General features: G+C 31.8%; 1 protein-coding gene across 7 annotated transcripts in view; it reads right to left on the reverse strand.

Annotated features, from left to right (window-relative positions):
- Nucleotides 1–13,469, reverse strand: part of FSTL5 (follistatin like 5) — a 786,887-nt gene that overhangs the window by 152,647 nt on the left and 620,771 nt on the right. For all 7 annotated transcript variants that reach the window (XM_008000150.3, XM_008000148.3, XM_008000146.3 and 4 more), the window contains one exon: nt 3,338–3,499. In XM_008000150.3, coding sequence (XP_007998341.2) covers nt 3,338–3,499 — 162 coding nt within the window. The remainder of the gene's footprint in view (nt 1–3,337; nt 3,500–13,469) is intronic.

Below are 13,469 nucleotides of genomic sequence, written 5' to 3' on the forward strand. Positions count from 1 at the left end.
TTTTCTTTGTTTTCTTTCTGTGTGTATGTGTGTGTGCATGCCTCTGTGTGTGTGTTTGTGTACATAGTTGTGTCTGTGTGTTCCATGTTGTGCAGTTACAAGAACCACACATGCAGTAGAATGGGACATGACTATCAGTGACAGGTAGAAGGCAACATAATCAGTGTGGTTTGGGAAAACAAGGGTAGAAAACCAATGAGAAAAGAGCTTGATTGCCATCGCTAGGAGCCCAGTAGCTCCCAAGGGATGTGAGATATGGAGAGGCAGTGGATGTGGATGTTTGAGAGAGATAATCATTTGAATAACTTGAACTTCTTTCTTTATTTGCAAATGCTTACTACACACCCTCATTCCTCGCATCATTCATTGAGAATCACTACTCCAAAAAAGGGATTGGCAGGTTTTCATTTTGTTGCAACAGGCCAGGTGTAAATAATTTAGGCTTTGTGGGTCACACAGTTTCTGCGGTAACTACTAACTTCTGCCATAACAGCATTAAAGCAGCCACACAATATGTTTTGAAAAATGAGTGCTACTGTATTCTAAAGACAAACCAACCACAACAAGGAGAGAAAAAAAAAAAAAGCAAAAACAAAAACAAAAACAAAACCCACCTTTATTTCAAAAAACAGACAGCTATCTAGATATGGTCTGTGGGTCTTAGTTTATAGGAACCTGCTCTAAAGATAGGTAGTGAACAATGTATTTACATTTGCTTCACCTTTTTGTTTTATATAAGATATGGCCTCCTCCAAAATCACACCTATTTTTTTTCTCAGGATCCACACACTTAACAGCCTAAATTCTCTGGGTTTTGTTTTGAAATATCAAATAAATTTCTTCCTTCTTAAAATGCTGTCCCTCAAAATTTTTACACGTTCTCCTAACCTATATGTCCCGTTGTCTTTCCTTCTCTTCCTAGGTGATCTAGCATTCCTAGATGTTGCCACTCTATTGCCAGAACTACCAATCCCTTTATCTATTTACCATCCTGACACATCTGCCTTCCTAACCTCTAGAACTAGAGTAAGCTAACCCGTCCCTGCATCTGGTGTCCCTGCACCTAGTTCTTTGAGTAAGTTATGAGACTATTGTATAAGCAAGTTTATAATTTTCAGATTCACAGTTTTCAATTCCTAGGACATTCAAAACTACTTGCTATTCATTTCACTTCACCTTTCCAGTTAGATGCCTTTCATATCCACCTCTGCTTTTACTTCAAATCTTTATATACTTTGTTTGATGTTTCCCATCATAATAGTAACTCTCAGCAAGTGATCTTGCTCTTTCAATCGTGAGGTAAATAGAAGTGATCAGAAAGCAGCCTCAAAACTTTCTGTTCCTAGTTTCACCTTGATTTACTTCTCACAGGAAATTTTCTGTTTCTTTCCAAGGCAAATCTCCCCTTATTTCTTATTGGTTTCTATGACTCTTCCTGCAGCCTTCATCCTTCTCATTTCTCCCTACTGATACTTTCTCAGATTGATGAATTATCCAAGAAGAAATATCTCCATCAGTTCTAAGCCTCCCCACCAGGAGCTGGCCAAAAAAGATTTTTGTATTTCTTGTCTCCTTTTCATTTCTAAACACATTGAAAACTGATTGTTACTGATACTGCTTTGCTAAATGTCACAAGAACATGCTCATCACTTGAAGTAAACACTTATCAATGTCTTTTATTGAACTTTCTATGCATTTGCCATTGTCGAACTCTTTATTTTTAACTTTCTCTTCTTCCATACTATCACCTAGTTTCCTGTCTTCTGATGAATTTTAGTCTCTTTCTATTATTTTCTTCACTTGTCTGTTAATAAAATATTTGTGCTTTCTTAGGATTTTACTCTCTCTAATTCACATATTATCCCAGCCATTGCCATAGATATTAAATTAGTGTCTGGACTTGGACTTCACATACAAACACTAAAGAAGCATCTGATGAATAAGTAGATAATTAAATAGTTATTAAGCCACATGGAGTTTTATACCCCATGTGCTTAGAATTATCTCTTCTCTCCTTTTTTTTTTTTTTTTTTTGTCATATTCTCGTAAAACTTTAGCTATTTTTCCCTGTTGTAAAAACTGACAGTAATTTCTTTGCAGTCTGGAGTGTAACAACTTCAAAAATGCATTGTCATGTATATTCCTGAGAGAAAAATTTGACATACTTTTATAATACGGTTTATTGCTATTAAATGGACAAGAGAGAAAGTCAGAGCTATTTAGATTTTTATTCATTTCATTTCTGTTAATCAGATAAGTCTTCTCCTCTCACATTATAGACCTCTCGAGGTAATCACTAGATATGTGTGCAAATGTGTCTGACCTATGTATGCACATTAGTGATTTCTAGGATTAAAGTTTTTAAAGTTTAAGGACAGTTTCACAGACATGTCTCTATTGACTTGCAAGAATAAGTAAAAGTTTTAAAAAGTTTTATTTAAAAATGTATAATTACATATATCCATTATTAAAGTGGAATAATAATAGAACTCTATGTAATAAAGTGACAAAATATGTTCATGTTTAATAGTATAAATTAAAGAAAATTAAAGTTATAAAATAAGAACTATAATGCCCACGAAGAAGATAATCCAGTAAAATGAGTGTTGTGTGTTACCCCAACAATGAAAAAAAATTTGTGCTTTTTTTAACGCTAATATAATTAATATATTATATGCAACTGCTTTTGGACTATTTAAATGATTTGATCTTACAAATCTTGCCTGCTTTTGTTTATTTTCCACATATTTGAGAGTATCATTATCTAATATACAGTAATTTATTCATATCTACACATTAGAATATTAGAATATGTACAATGTTTTGTATATTAGAATGTAATACAAAACTTTAAAAAATGTAAATGGAAAACATTTAGTAACTTTTTGATATTTTTCTCACTTCATTTAGAAAATATGCTAAAAATTTCATGAAAAATTCTGTATTGAAATCCTCTATAATATATATTCAAGGTTTTACTTAAACATTTAAAAATTAACTTCAGAAATGAATTTCTGTGAAAGGATCTAATTATTCTGTTCAGCATAACTGCTATAATTCACAGGACAAGTATTTTAAAGACACATAATTTAATATTTTACTTATCACCAAAATAATGACACAATTAATCATTATGACAAGACTATTATTAAAAACATTAAAATGTTAAAAGAGTCTTTCCCATATAATTTCTTAGACATATGCATTTTTTTCATGTTTGTGACATTCTGTTGCCAGCAACACTCATTTTTCTTTTATTTTCCAAATAACGTTATATATTTTAGTATAAATTTTCAACATGGTCATTTAAGAGAAAAAAAATGCAAGTAAAAAGCACCTTGAAGTGTGAGTTGTTTGGACAGCTTTGGTGTAATATCAATTCCATTCTTCAACCAGCCAAGCTGAGGCTTTGGTATGCCCTCTGCATGGCACCTAAGACTGGCAGTTACCCCAGGCTCTCTAGCCTGACTCTCTGGATACACCCGGATGACTGGAGGAACTAAAGGAAAAAATGAAAGAGAAAGTGAATTAGTGATTCATATTTTCTATTTAATTTTCCAAAAGAAACAAAAATTGCAATAAGATAAATAATAAATTATATATTTTAATGATGCTATACATTTCTACAGATTGTAGTTTCCAAATAGCATTATCCACTGAAATGTACCAGTGTTAACTGGATAACAACTATTCTGGGATTTTGCTAGGGAAAATATAAGGTGAGCCTGGAATACCTTATTTCAGAAATTAAAGAAATCCTCAAAGAATGATGAGGCATACCAAAAGGATACAAAAACCAGTTAAAAGAGACTCCAATTTGCTAAATATGGGACAATTTGAGCACTGAAATAATTAGTAATTACAAGGGAGTATGAGGAATTAAATAAAACTATGAATTCAGTTATATAAATAAATGAATGAGTATAAAATGGAAGGAAAATAAAATCTTTTTATTAGAGCCTGTTAGGAAATTAATAATTCCATTTACAGTAGTATCAAAAAATAAAGTATTTAGGAATAAAGTTCACCAAAGAGATGCAAAACTTTCATACTAAATACTGTGAAACTTTGTTGAAAGAATTTGAAGAAGACTGAAATAAATCTGAAGACTGAAATAAATTTGAAGAAGACTGAAATAAATCCAAATGTATTCCTGGATTGAAAGAACTGATTGGTATCATGGTACAAATTGGCAAAGGCTTTTGGTAAAGTGATCATACTCCTAAGTTGACAAAGACAAATAAAGGAAAAACGAAGGTACAGGGTAATTCTTATCAAAGTTCTAACTGCATTTTTTTTTCGAGAAATTAAATAACTTATCCTCAGATAAATGTGAAATTACAGGAGACCCCCAAGTGGTGAAAAAAAGTCTTGAAAAAGTACAAAGCTGTGGGGCTCATACCTGCTGATTTCAAAACATACAATGAAGCTACAGTAATCAAAGCAGTGCAATCCTAACACAAAGATGGAATAGACTTGGGAGTGTAGAAATAAACAAACATTGATGGTCAATTTTTTTTTCAATCATTCTGGGACAATTAGAAAACCACATGCAAGAAAATAGACCTGAACTCCTACCTCATACCACAAAAAAAATTGAATTCAAAATAAATCAAATACTTAAATGTAGGAGTTAAAACAATAAACTTTCAGAAGAAAACATTGAATAAATGTTTCTGATCTAGGAGTGGACAATGGTTTCTTCTAGATATGACCCAAAAGCACAAGCAACAACAAAAAATAAATATATTAGATTTTGTAGTGCATCAAAGGACACTATTTTAAAAAAGTATAAATACAACTCACAAAATAGTAAAAGATATTTGAAAAGTCTGATGGTATCCAGAATATATAAAGAAATGTTACAAATCAGAACTAAAAAGCCAACAACTCAATTAAAATTTGGGACAAAAAAATTGAATAGTCATTTCTCCACTGAAGACATATAAATGGCTAATAAACATATGAAAAGATTCAAAAATTTTTTAAAAAATCAAAAAGAAGGAAATGCAAATCCAAACCACTACATGTTACCACTTCACACCCTCTGGAATGGCTATTTAAACCAACAAACAAAAATCAGAAAATAACATGTTGGTTGAGTATGTGGAGAAACTGGAACTCTTTCACATTGCTGGAGGGAATATAAAATGATGCAGCCATGCAATAAAAATGCATTCTACTGCATTTTTAAATACTAATGCATTCTACAACATGAATATTGGAGGTATTATGCTAAGTGAGAGGAATCAGACACAAATGTTTACATATTATATTAATTCATTTATAAAATGTTCAGAATGGGCAAATCCATGGAGACAGAAAGCAGATTGGTTGTTGCTAGGGACTGAGGAAAGGGAGGAATGGGAAATCACTGCTTAATGGATATGAGGTTTATTTGGGGGTGACAAAAATGTTCTAGGCTTAGATAGTCGTGATGGTTACACACACTGTAAATATATTATAAGTTACTGTATGGTTCATTTAGGCACAGTTAAATGGCATGTGGATTTTATCTGAATAAAAAAGGAAAGGCAAAGAAGGCCAATGAAACTAGACTAAAAGAAATGAGTTATAATAAATAAATAAAATATGCAAATCAATATTGGGTCCTGGACTCAGAAAAATAAGCTATAAAGTGTATTACTAAGAGAATTGACAAAACTTAAATATGGTCCCTGTATTGGCCGGGTGCAGTGGCTCACGCCTGTAACCCCAGTACTTTGGGAGGCCGAGGCGGGTGGATCACCTGAGGTCAGGAGTTCAAGACCAGCCTGGGCAACATGGTGAAACCCCGTCTCTACTAAAAATACACAAAATTTAGCTGGTCATGGTGGCGCATGCCTATAATCCCAGCTACTTGGGAGGCTGAGGCAGGAGAATCGCTTGAGCCCAGGGGGATGGAGGTTGCAGTGAGCCAAGATTGTGCCATTGCACTCCCACCTCAAAAAAAAAAAAAATATATATATACACACACACACACACACACACTCACACACACACATATATTTTATACATATGTGTGTATATATATATAGTCTCTGCATTATATATTGAGACACTACTAATGTTACATTTGCTGATTTGATAATTGCATTTTGATTAGGTAAAATAATTTTCTTTATAGAAGTCACTCACTGAATTAACTAGTGATGAATACAATCTCAAACTTTTTTGCAATCTTTTATATATGTATAAAATTATTGATATTAAAATGAGATGTCTTAAATATAGCATTAGGCATAATTATAGAAACACTCAACAATTAAAAGTGAGATGTGGATTAACTGATAACTTTCTAGTAATGTTGAAAAAAATGATAATTATTGATTCTGATTATCTTCCTGACTAGGACTTAAAATCCTGGAAAAGTTTACGGAAAGCGTTTTCAGAAACCATAAGTAACTTAGGGATAAAATGAGGAATGGCAGAATGAGTACGGAAGAAACTTTAAGGTTCATGGAAGTGAGCTACAGCTGTTTCTCCCTCAAGAGTAGTTCCCAAAGCAGGTGAAGATTCTGAAGTCAGAGTTGATTACTAATCAAGGGTATTTTATTTCTGTCTTTTTCTCCCATGTATATACACATATGCATGTGTGTGCACATGTAATTTAAAAAATAATAAGACATCTTGAGAGGTTTTGTATTTTTTTTCTTTTAGCCATTAATTAATTCAGTGTGTGTTTCTTTAAGATCTGGCCCTGTTGCTACATTGAATCAAATGTAGTGATTTATCTCTTCTACCTTACCAGACCCCAAAACTTCTGGGAAGCCAGGATTATGTATTTATTTATGGTTTACAAATACATGCCAATATCAGGGAATCAGCTGATTCTGGTAGGCAGTCTCAACTAAAGTAAATGGGCTTAGTATTGTGGTCCCACAATAACTGTGGCTGGAGATCCTGACATAGGAACAGTTTCTCTGTACTAGGTCACTAGTTGCATTGCATTTAATTGGCCACAAAATGTCCAAAGATTCATTGCAAGATCTCTGGTACCTCCCAGTGCCTGACAGTCATAGATGGAATACCGCTGTTAAAGAACCTATTATCTTTATAATTAAAATAATTTTGAAAATGGTTTATGAAATCAAGTTTGCTGAATGCAACAAAATATCTCAAGGCTTGCCTCAAGAAAATACAAACTTAACCAGTAAAAAATAAAAACAACAGTCAAGTTTTAAAAAGCCACCAAATTCTGGTAACTGGAGTTATTATTCATCTATGCTTCCTGTGTTTAAAGAGTTGATAGCTAAACATAAAAAGTTAGGAAGTTATATACCATAATATTGTAATTAAAATAAATCAACTAGAAATGCTATAATATTTTTAAATGACAAAAACAGAAATTATAAACTGAATGCTTGTATTTAACTCCAGATTAGATACAGCTGAAGAAGAAAGGAGCTAATAGAAAGTTAAGTCAGAAAAAAATCATATGCACAATAAAGCACAGAGGTACAAAACACAGAAAATACAGATGAGAGAGTAAGTGAATACAGAATAGATTAAGAATACCTTACTAAAGTAAAAGAAGAGAGCAGTATTTGAAGAGGTAATCATTGTGATATTCTCAGTTCTGTGTAAGACATCAAACCAGTGATTCCAAAAGCCTAAAGATGATGGACTTTCTTAAAAAAAGGCGATATATAGACATTACAGTAAAATTATAGAATACCAAAGAAAAAAAGACAAATCATAAAAAGCAACCCCAAGAAACAAAATGGCATACCAAGAAAGTCAGACTGATAGCTAAATTCTTACAGAAATGGTAAAAACTAAACAGAACAAATTATAGACAGTTTTATGCCAACACATAACTTTAAATAAAATGAACAGATTTCTGGAAACGCAAGCATCTAACAGAACCTACACAAAAAGTAGTACAAAATCTAAAAAGTCTTATAACATTTAAATACATTTAATTTATTTAAAAACTTTTAATCAAAGAAAACTTTAGAACTTTCCCAAAATAAAGTAAAAATAACACCAATCTTATACAAACTCTTTTAGAGAATAAAACGGGGCTAGAGGCATCTCTTTGGTAGTGTTAAAATATCTCTGTCAGTTGTTGACACTCCTGTCTTCAAAAGGTAGAGGCTAATTGTTCTCACCTTACACATGGGACCTATGGGCTGGATTTAATGATGTACTGTTAATGAACAGAGCTGTGGCAAAGTAATGGTGCATAATATCCACGATTAGGTCATAAAAGGTATTGCAATATTTTCATTGTTCTCTTGCTTTTGTGGAATTCAACTGCCATGTCATAAGATACTGAATTAGCCTTATGGGGATGCTTATATATCAAGGGGCAGAGAGAGGCCCCATGACAACAGCCAGCAAAAAACTAAGGCCTCATGCCAATAGCCATGTGAGTGAGTAATCTTAGAAGTAGATATGCCAGCCCCAATCAAGCTTTCAGATGACTACAGCCGTGACCAACATATTGATTGAAATCTCAGAAAAGACCTTGTGCCAGGATCACCTAGCTAAGCTCTTCTCAAATTATTTTGTTATTTAAATAAATTTTTTAATTATTTAAATCATTTCCCTGTTTATTACTGCACATCTTGATTTTCCTGTTATCTCTAAGAGCATAAATGTTTGTTGTTTTAAGCCACTAATATTTTAGCTAATTTATTATGCAGCATATATAACTAATAAAATCCCCAGCTTTTTTATGAAGTCAACATAAACTTCATATCGAAATGTGACAAGGCATTCGAAGAAAGAATAATTAGTGGTCAATGTCACTCATGAAAATAGATGAAAAATTCCCGTACAAAATATTATCAAACAAAATTTATCAGAATACTAAAATGGTAATGTACCATAATATATTAATTATAGACATTCAAAAAATCACTGAATTTAATTCACCATATTAACAGTTTAAAGAAGTAAAATTGTGTGATATTTTCCATCATTGCAGAAAACTCATTTACTTTTAGAAAACAAAAAAATAAAATATTTTCTTTATTATGATAAGGGTTATCTTAAGCACTTGTAGATGGCATAGAGTAAATTAAAGTACAAAAGATTCTTTAGATGAATTGTGATAATAAGGGAATTTGGTAAGTTTGCATGATACAAGTTCGCGTATTTGTAAATATCAGTAAAAAAATATTTCAAATATTTTAAGTTTAATAAAGGAACAAATATATTAACTATCTATAAATATATTTAACACATGGTGCTCAAACCCTTTGTAAAACATCCTGAAATATTATTTAAAATGTGATTGATAAAAATGAAATAAGACTAAAATCAATGGAATAATAAACCATGTTCATGGTACCTTTAGTTATTATTGCCTCTAGTTACCATTATATTCATTTCAGCCATCAAATCTTTTTTCATTTGCATTCCCATTCCACAAAATTGGTAAAACCCATCTTTGTAGAAACAATCCAAATACAGTACCACTTACCAAAATGCTCATTTTGTTCATTTAATTAGTCATATATTGATTACTTAATATCTGTGATAAACTGTAAACTGTTAGGTTGACACAGATGGACAACATATATCTCATACTCTCAAAGTATGTGCTGTTCAATAATGAAAACCAGGAAACAATAATTGTAACAGAACACTTTATGTCCTGTAATAGAGTTGAAAGAGGTGTGATAGTTACAGAAAAACTGGAGTTATCAACACAAAATGCTTTAAAGGAAACTGAGCTGAATTTTGAAGTGTTTAGGGGAGTATGACACGCAGTGTAGTGAATACGGTTGTGGGAGACACATTTTCAGCATATGCACCATGCTGGATCTTTTATATTTTTACAATGAGTGTATACTTCTTGAACTTGAGTTATGTCATAGGTAGTTAGATATACGTCACATGCAATTGTATGGACAGTCAATTACCCAGTTTACCACCAAAAAAGCTGTGAGAGAAATCCTGGATTCATTCAGTAAATCTACATGTATCAATTATCTACAAGTGCCAGGCATTCCAAGAACACTATAATTGTCATTATAATATACTAAACTCTGTAGGAAATGATTCAGGAATTATGCAATGATGGACTATTAATTGTATAATTTTCAGATGATCACGCTATGTAAATTTTTGAGGTTAGATAAGAATTTGAATACACTTGAACAAATGGTTTAGACATTTTAATTCCAATATCAAAAAGCATACTGTCCTTTCCAAGAAAAATTAACAAGCTATCTTTATTATAAATATTAAATCTATTCACACTGAAAGCAAATAGTTCTGGACAGCTGAATTTTCTTAATTGTAGAGAGTGCTACCTTTCCATACTTAATATTGAGAATGCATATCGTTTTTCTGAAAGTGCTCCTCAAGCGAATTCTAGACCTCAGATTTGGAACATTCCCTGCTAATGAAAATATGTTTATTTGTTGTCATTTAAAGACATTTTGACTGAGACAAATGATTTTGAGTCTTTATTCTGCTACTTAATAGTTATGTGATCTTGAGGTCATTTTCAAACATTTTTGAGTCTTTGTTTTCTTATATGTAAAATAAATATTGTACCATATTTTAAGGTTTTAAAAATCAAACAGAATTGTAAAAATAAGGAGTTGTATATTGCAAAGCAATATATATTGTCAAACAATATATATCATCCAGCAATATAGGATATGATACATATGATTAATAATAGGCTCTTTGAGAGAAGAGGTTTTGCCTTATTTAATCATTAAATTCCCTGATGTAGCGGAGTGACTGGTGTAATAAAGACCATGAAGAAAAGTTCCACAGGATGTATGTTACAGGCTTATCACACTGATTCTCACATTTACAATTTAGCATTTGCTATTTAGAATGGCCATGAGAGTATATGTAACACACAGTGTCCTTAATAAGACTATGACTTGGTAAATAAAGGAGAGGATTCTAGTTCTCTGTCAAAGAAGTTTCTGCAGGAGATATCAAAAGACAAGAACAGGACATAAAAGTTTTGTTCACCTGGACCATTTGCTCTCTGGTTAATGCATGTATTTTAAACTATCTGATATCCTTTTCTTTCAGCCATCAGAATGACAATAAAAAATGAGAAGGTCCAAAAACAATCTGAGACTCTATTTGGTGATTCAAATATAATGCAAAGTTAATTTCACCATTTTTATTTTTTATTGTCTGGAGGATCCATTGTTTATATAAATTTAATTGACTATTGAATAAGTGCCAATCTTCCAGATTTACTAAAACTATAAAAGTAATGCAAACCAAGACTAGTTAAAGCCACCACATCAGGACTACAGCCGATCACCCCACTAGCCTCTTAGTTCCCTTTCCCAGCTATACTCTGGAAATATTAAACTAGATTCATGTTAACTACACAGAGAAAAATGAGGCAGGGGAAGGTGTCTTCAGAAAGGCCCCAATAACCCTTAGTGTCCATAGTTGGTTCTGTATCCTGTACATCGCCTTTAATATTTTTAGAAGCAGAAAAATAATAAACTTTCAAAGCTCTAAGTACAACAAGAAATCTGCTGCACCCTTCCTGCCATTCTTCATTCAAAAGTGTTACAACATACACATGCTTGCACAGTGACAAGGGGTAAAACCAAGTTCTGATTTTATTCTTTTCCTTGAGGACTACTTAAATGATTTTTTTTTGAAATACTAAATACACTTTCAAAAATGATTCTCCTAGTATTTCTGTGCCTGCTTTCCGGGTGACATAAAGCACGTGTTTAGGCTCTCCTGATGTATCTAGAACAGAGTAGTTATTGCAGCATTTTATTTTATTGAAGGTTAAAACAAATAACTTTTTAAAGAGATATGTTAATGTACTTATGGCACCGTAAGGGGTGGAGTAAAAAAACTCTTTAAAATATTTAGACTAATCTGACTAATCTCTAATCTCTTAACAACTAGCGTTAGGAGATGAGCTTTTTAAAAAAGACATACAGGGAATAAGAATAGATATTAATAACAACTCTCAATAAATATTTAGTAAGACAAAGTTTGTCTCGCCACAGGATTTGTAAGGATCAATTCTTGTTGCAACAGTCTTTGGAGTAGCAAAAAATTGAAACAGCCTAAATCTGAGAATTAGTTTGGAAGGAAGCACATCAATCACCTCAATAAGAGCAACAGATGACACATTATTCATACTGGAAAATATACATATTATTATGGGCCACTTATATTGTCACTGATACTCCCCAAAGGAAACCTTTTTAGATAAGATGTTCAATTTCCTCTGCATTCCAAGCTGCTTCTACTTTATTGATGTACTTATGAAGGGACAGAAAGAAAACTAGTGAATAATAATTTTTGTCACATGAAACGTTAATTCTCATATAGATTATGTATATGAAAAAATAATACTTCTATGTAATTGACATGTGTCTCACTTAGTTTATTGGTGTTAAGTGATTTTCTGAAAAGTGTCTCTTAACTCACATAGAATTGAAAGATAAGTGATTGGCATAACAACTATTTAACCTCAGTGACAAGCTACACATTTAAAAGTAGCTTCGTTTTCCCGGGATACATATTATGAAATATAAATGAGGATTGATGGCAGCCTGAATTAAAAAGTCAATAATCCTCCAGAGAACATTTCAAACCATTTGTTACAGTCATTTTTAGTTAGGAAGTGCACTCTATAAACTTGTCTTTTTCTTTCTATTGGCAACGCATGAAAAAAAAGAAACTGATAAAGACTACCAAATTGTTGTCACATTGGATTTAGGATCCAATTTGCATGGACTACCAAGAAAAGCTTTAAATAGGCTCCTAATATTTTATGAAAAAGGTGATATTTAAAGATAAGCTTCTATATACTAAATAATTCCAAATGGTATTTGATGTCTTGCTAACACAGCTCAGGAAATGCCTTCAACTTAAATAGTTTAAACTAATTGGGTTACTTTATATAATAATATCCAATACAATCATACAATATAAACATCAAATAATATAATATTATGTATATATTAATACAGAAACATTATAAAAAGTTGACATTACATACTACAATTTATTCTACAAAAATGTAATCAAGTAAACTTCTATTACCTAAAATGGAAGGAGATACAAAAGGATGTAAATGTATATATTTTATTCAAAAATTAGGTAAAGTATAAAATTTGATTTGTTTATTTTTGAGTTTTAAGATAATAATATATAGCTATTCACTGAGCAACTCCTGAGCACAGTACATTGTGCTGGTAACTTTCTCCATCACTCACTTGCTCTCTTTTCTATATTACACATCCAATGAGTGATAGGTTCAAGTTGAAATTAGCCAAGTGGAGCATTGAAAAAAAAAATACATTCTTAGCGTAAATTGTCTCAGATGGTCCTAATAATATAATAAATGTCTTTATGAAAGTATCTACTGGAATTTGACTACTTGGCATCCACATTCATTAGATTATGAATTAGATTTTTAGCTCTAATACATAAGGCACATCGGAGATCCTGGAAAAAATCATATTTTAAAAGTAAAGGTCAAATAAATTAGTGCATTT

The sequence above is a fragment of the Chlorocebus sabaeus genome, chromosome 7, assembly GCF_047675955.1.
Source record: "Chlorocebus sabaeus isolate Y175 chromosome 7, mChlSab1.0.hap1, whole genome shotgun sequence".
Classification (NCBI taxonomy): Eukaryota; Metazoa; Chordata; class Mammalia; order Primates; family Cercopithecidae; genus Chlorocebus; species Chlorocebus sabaeus.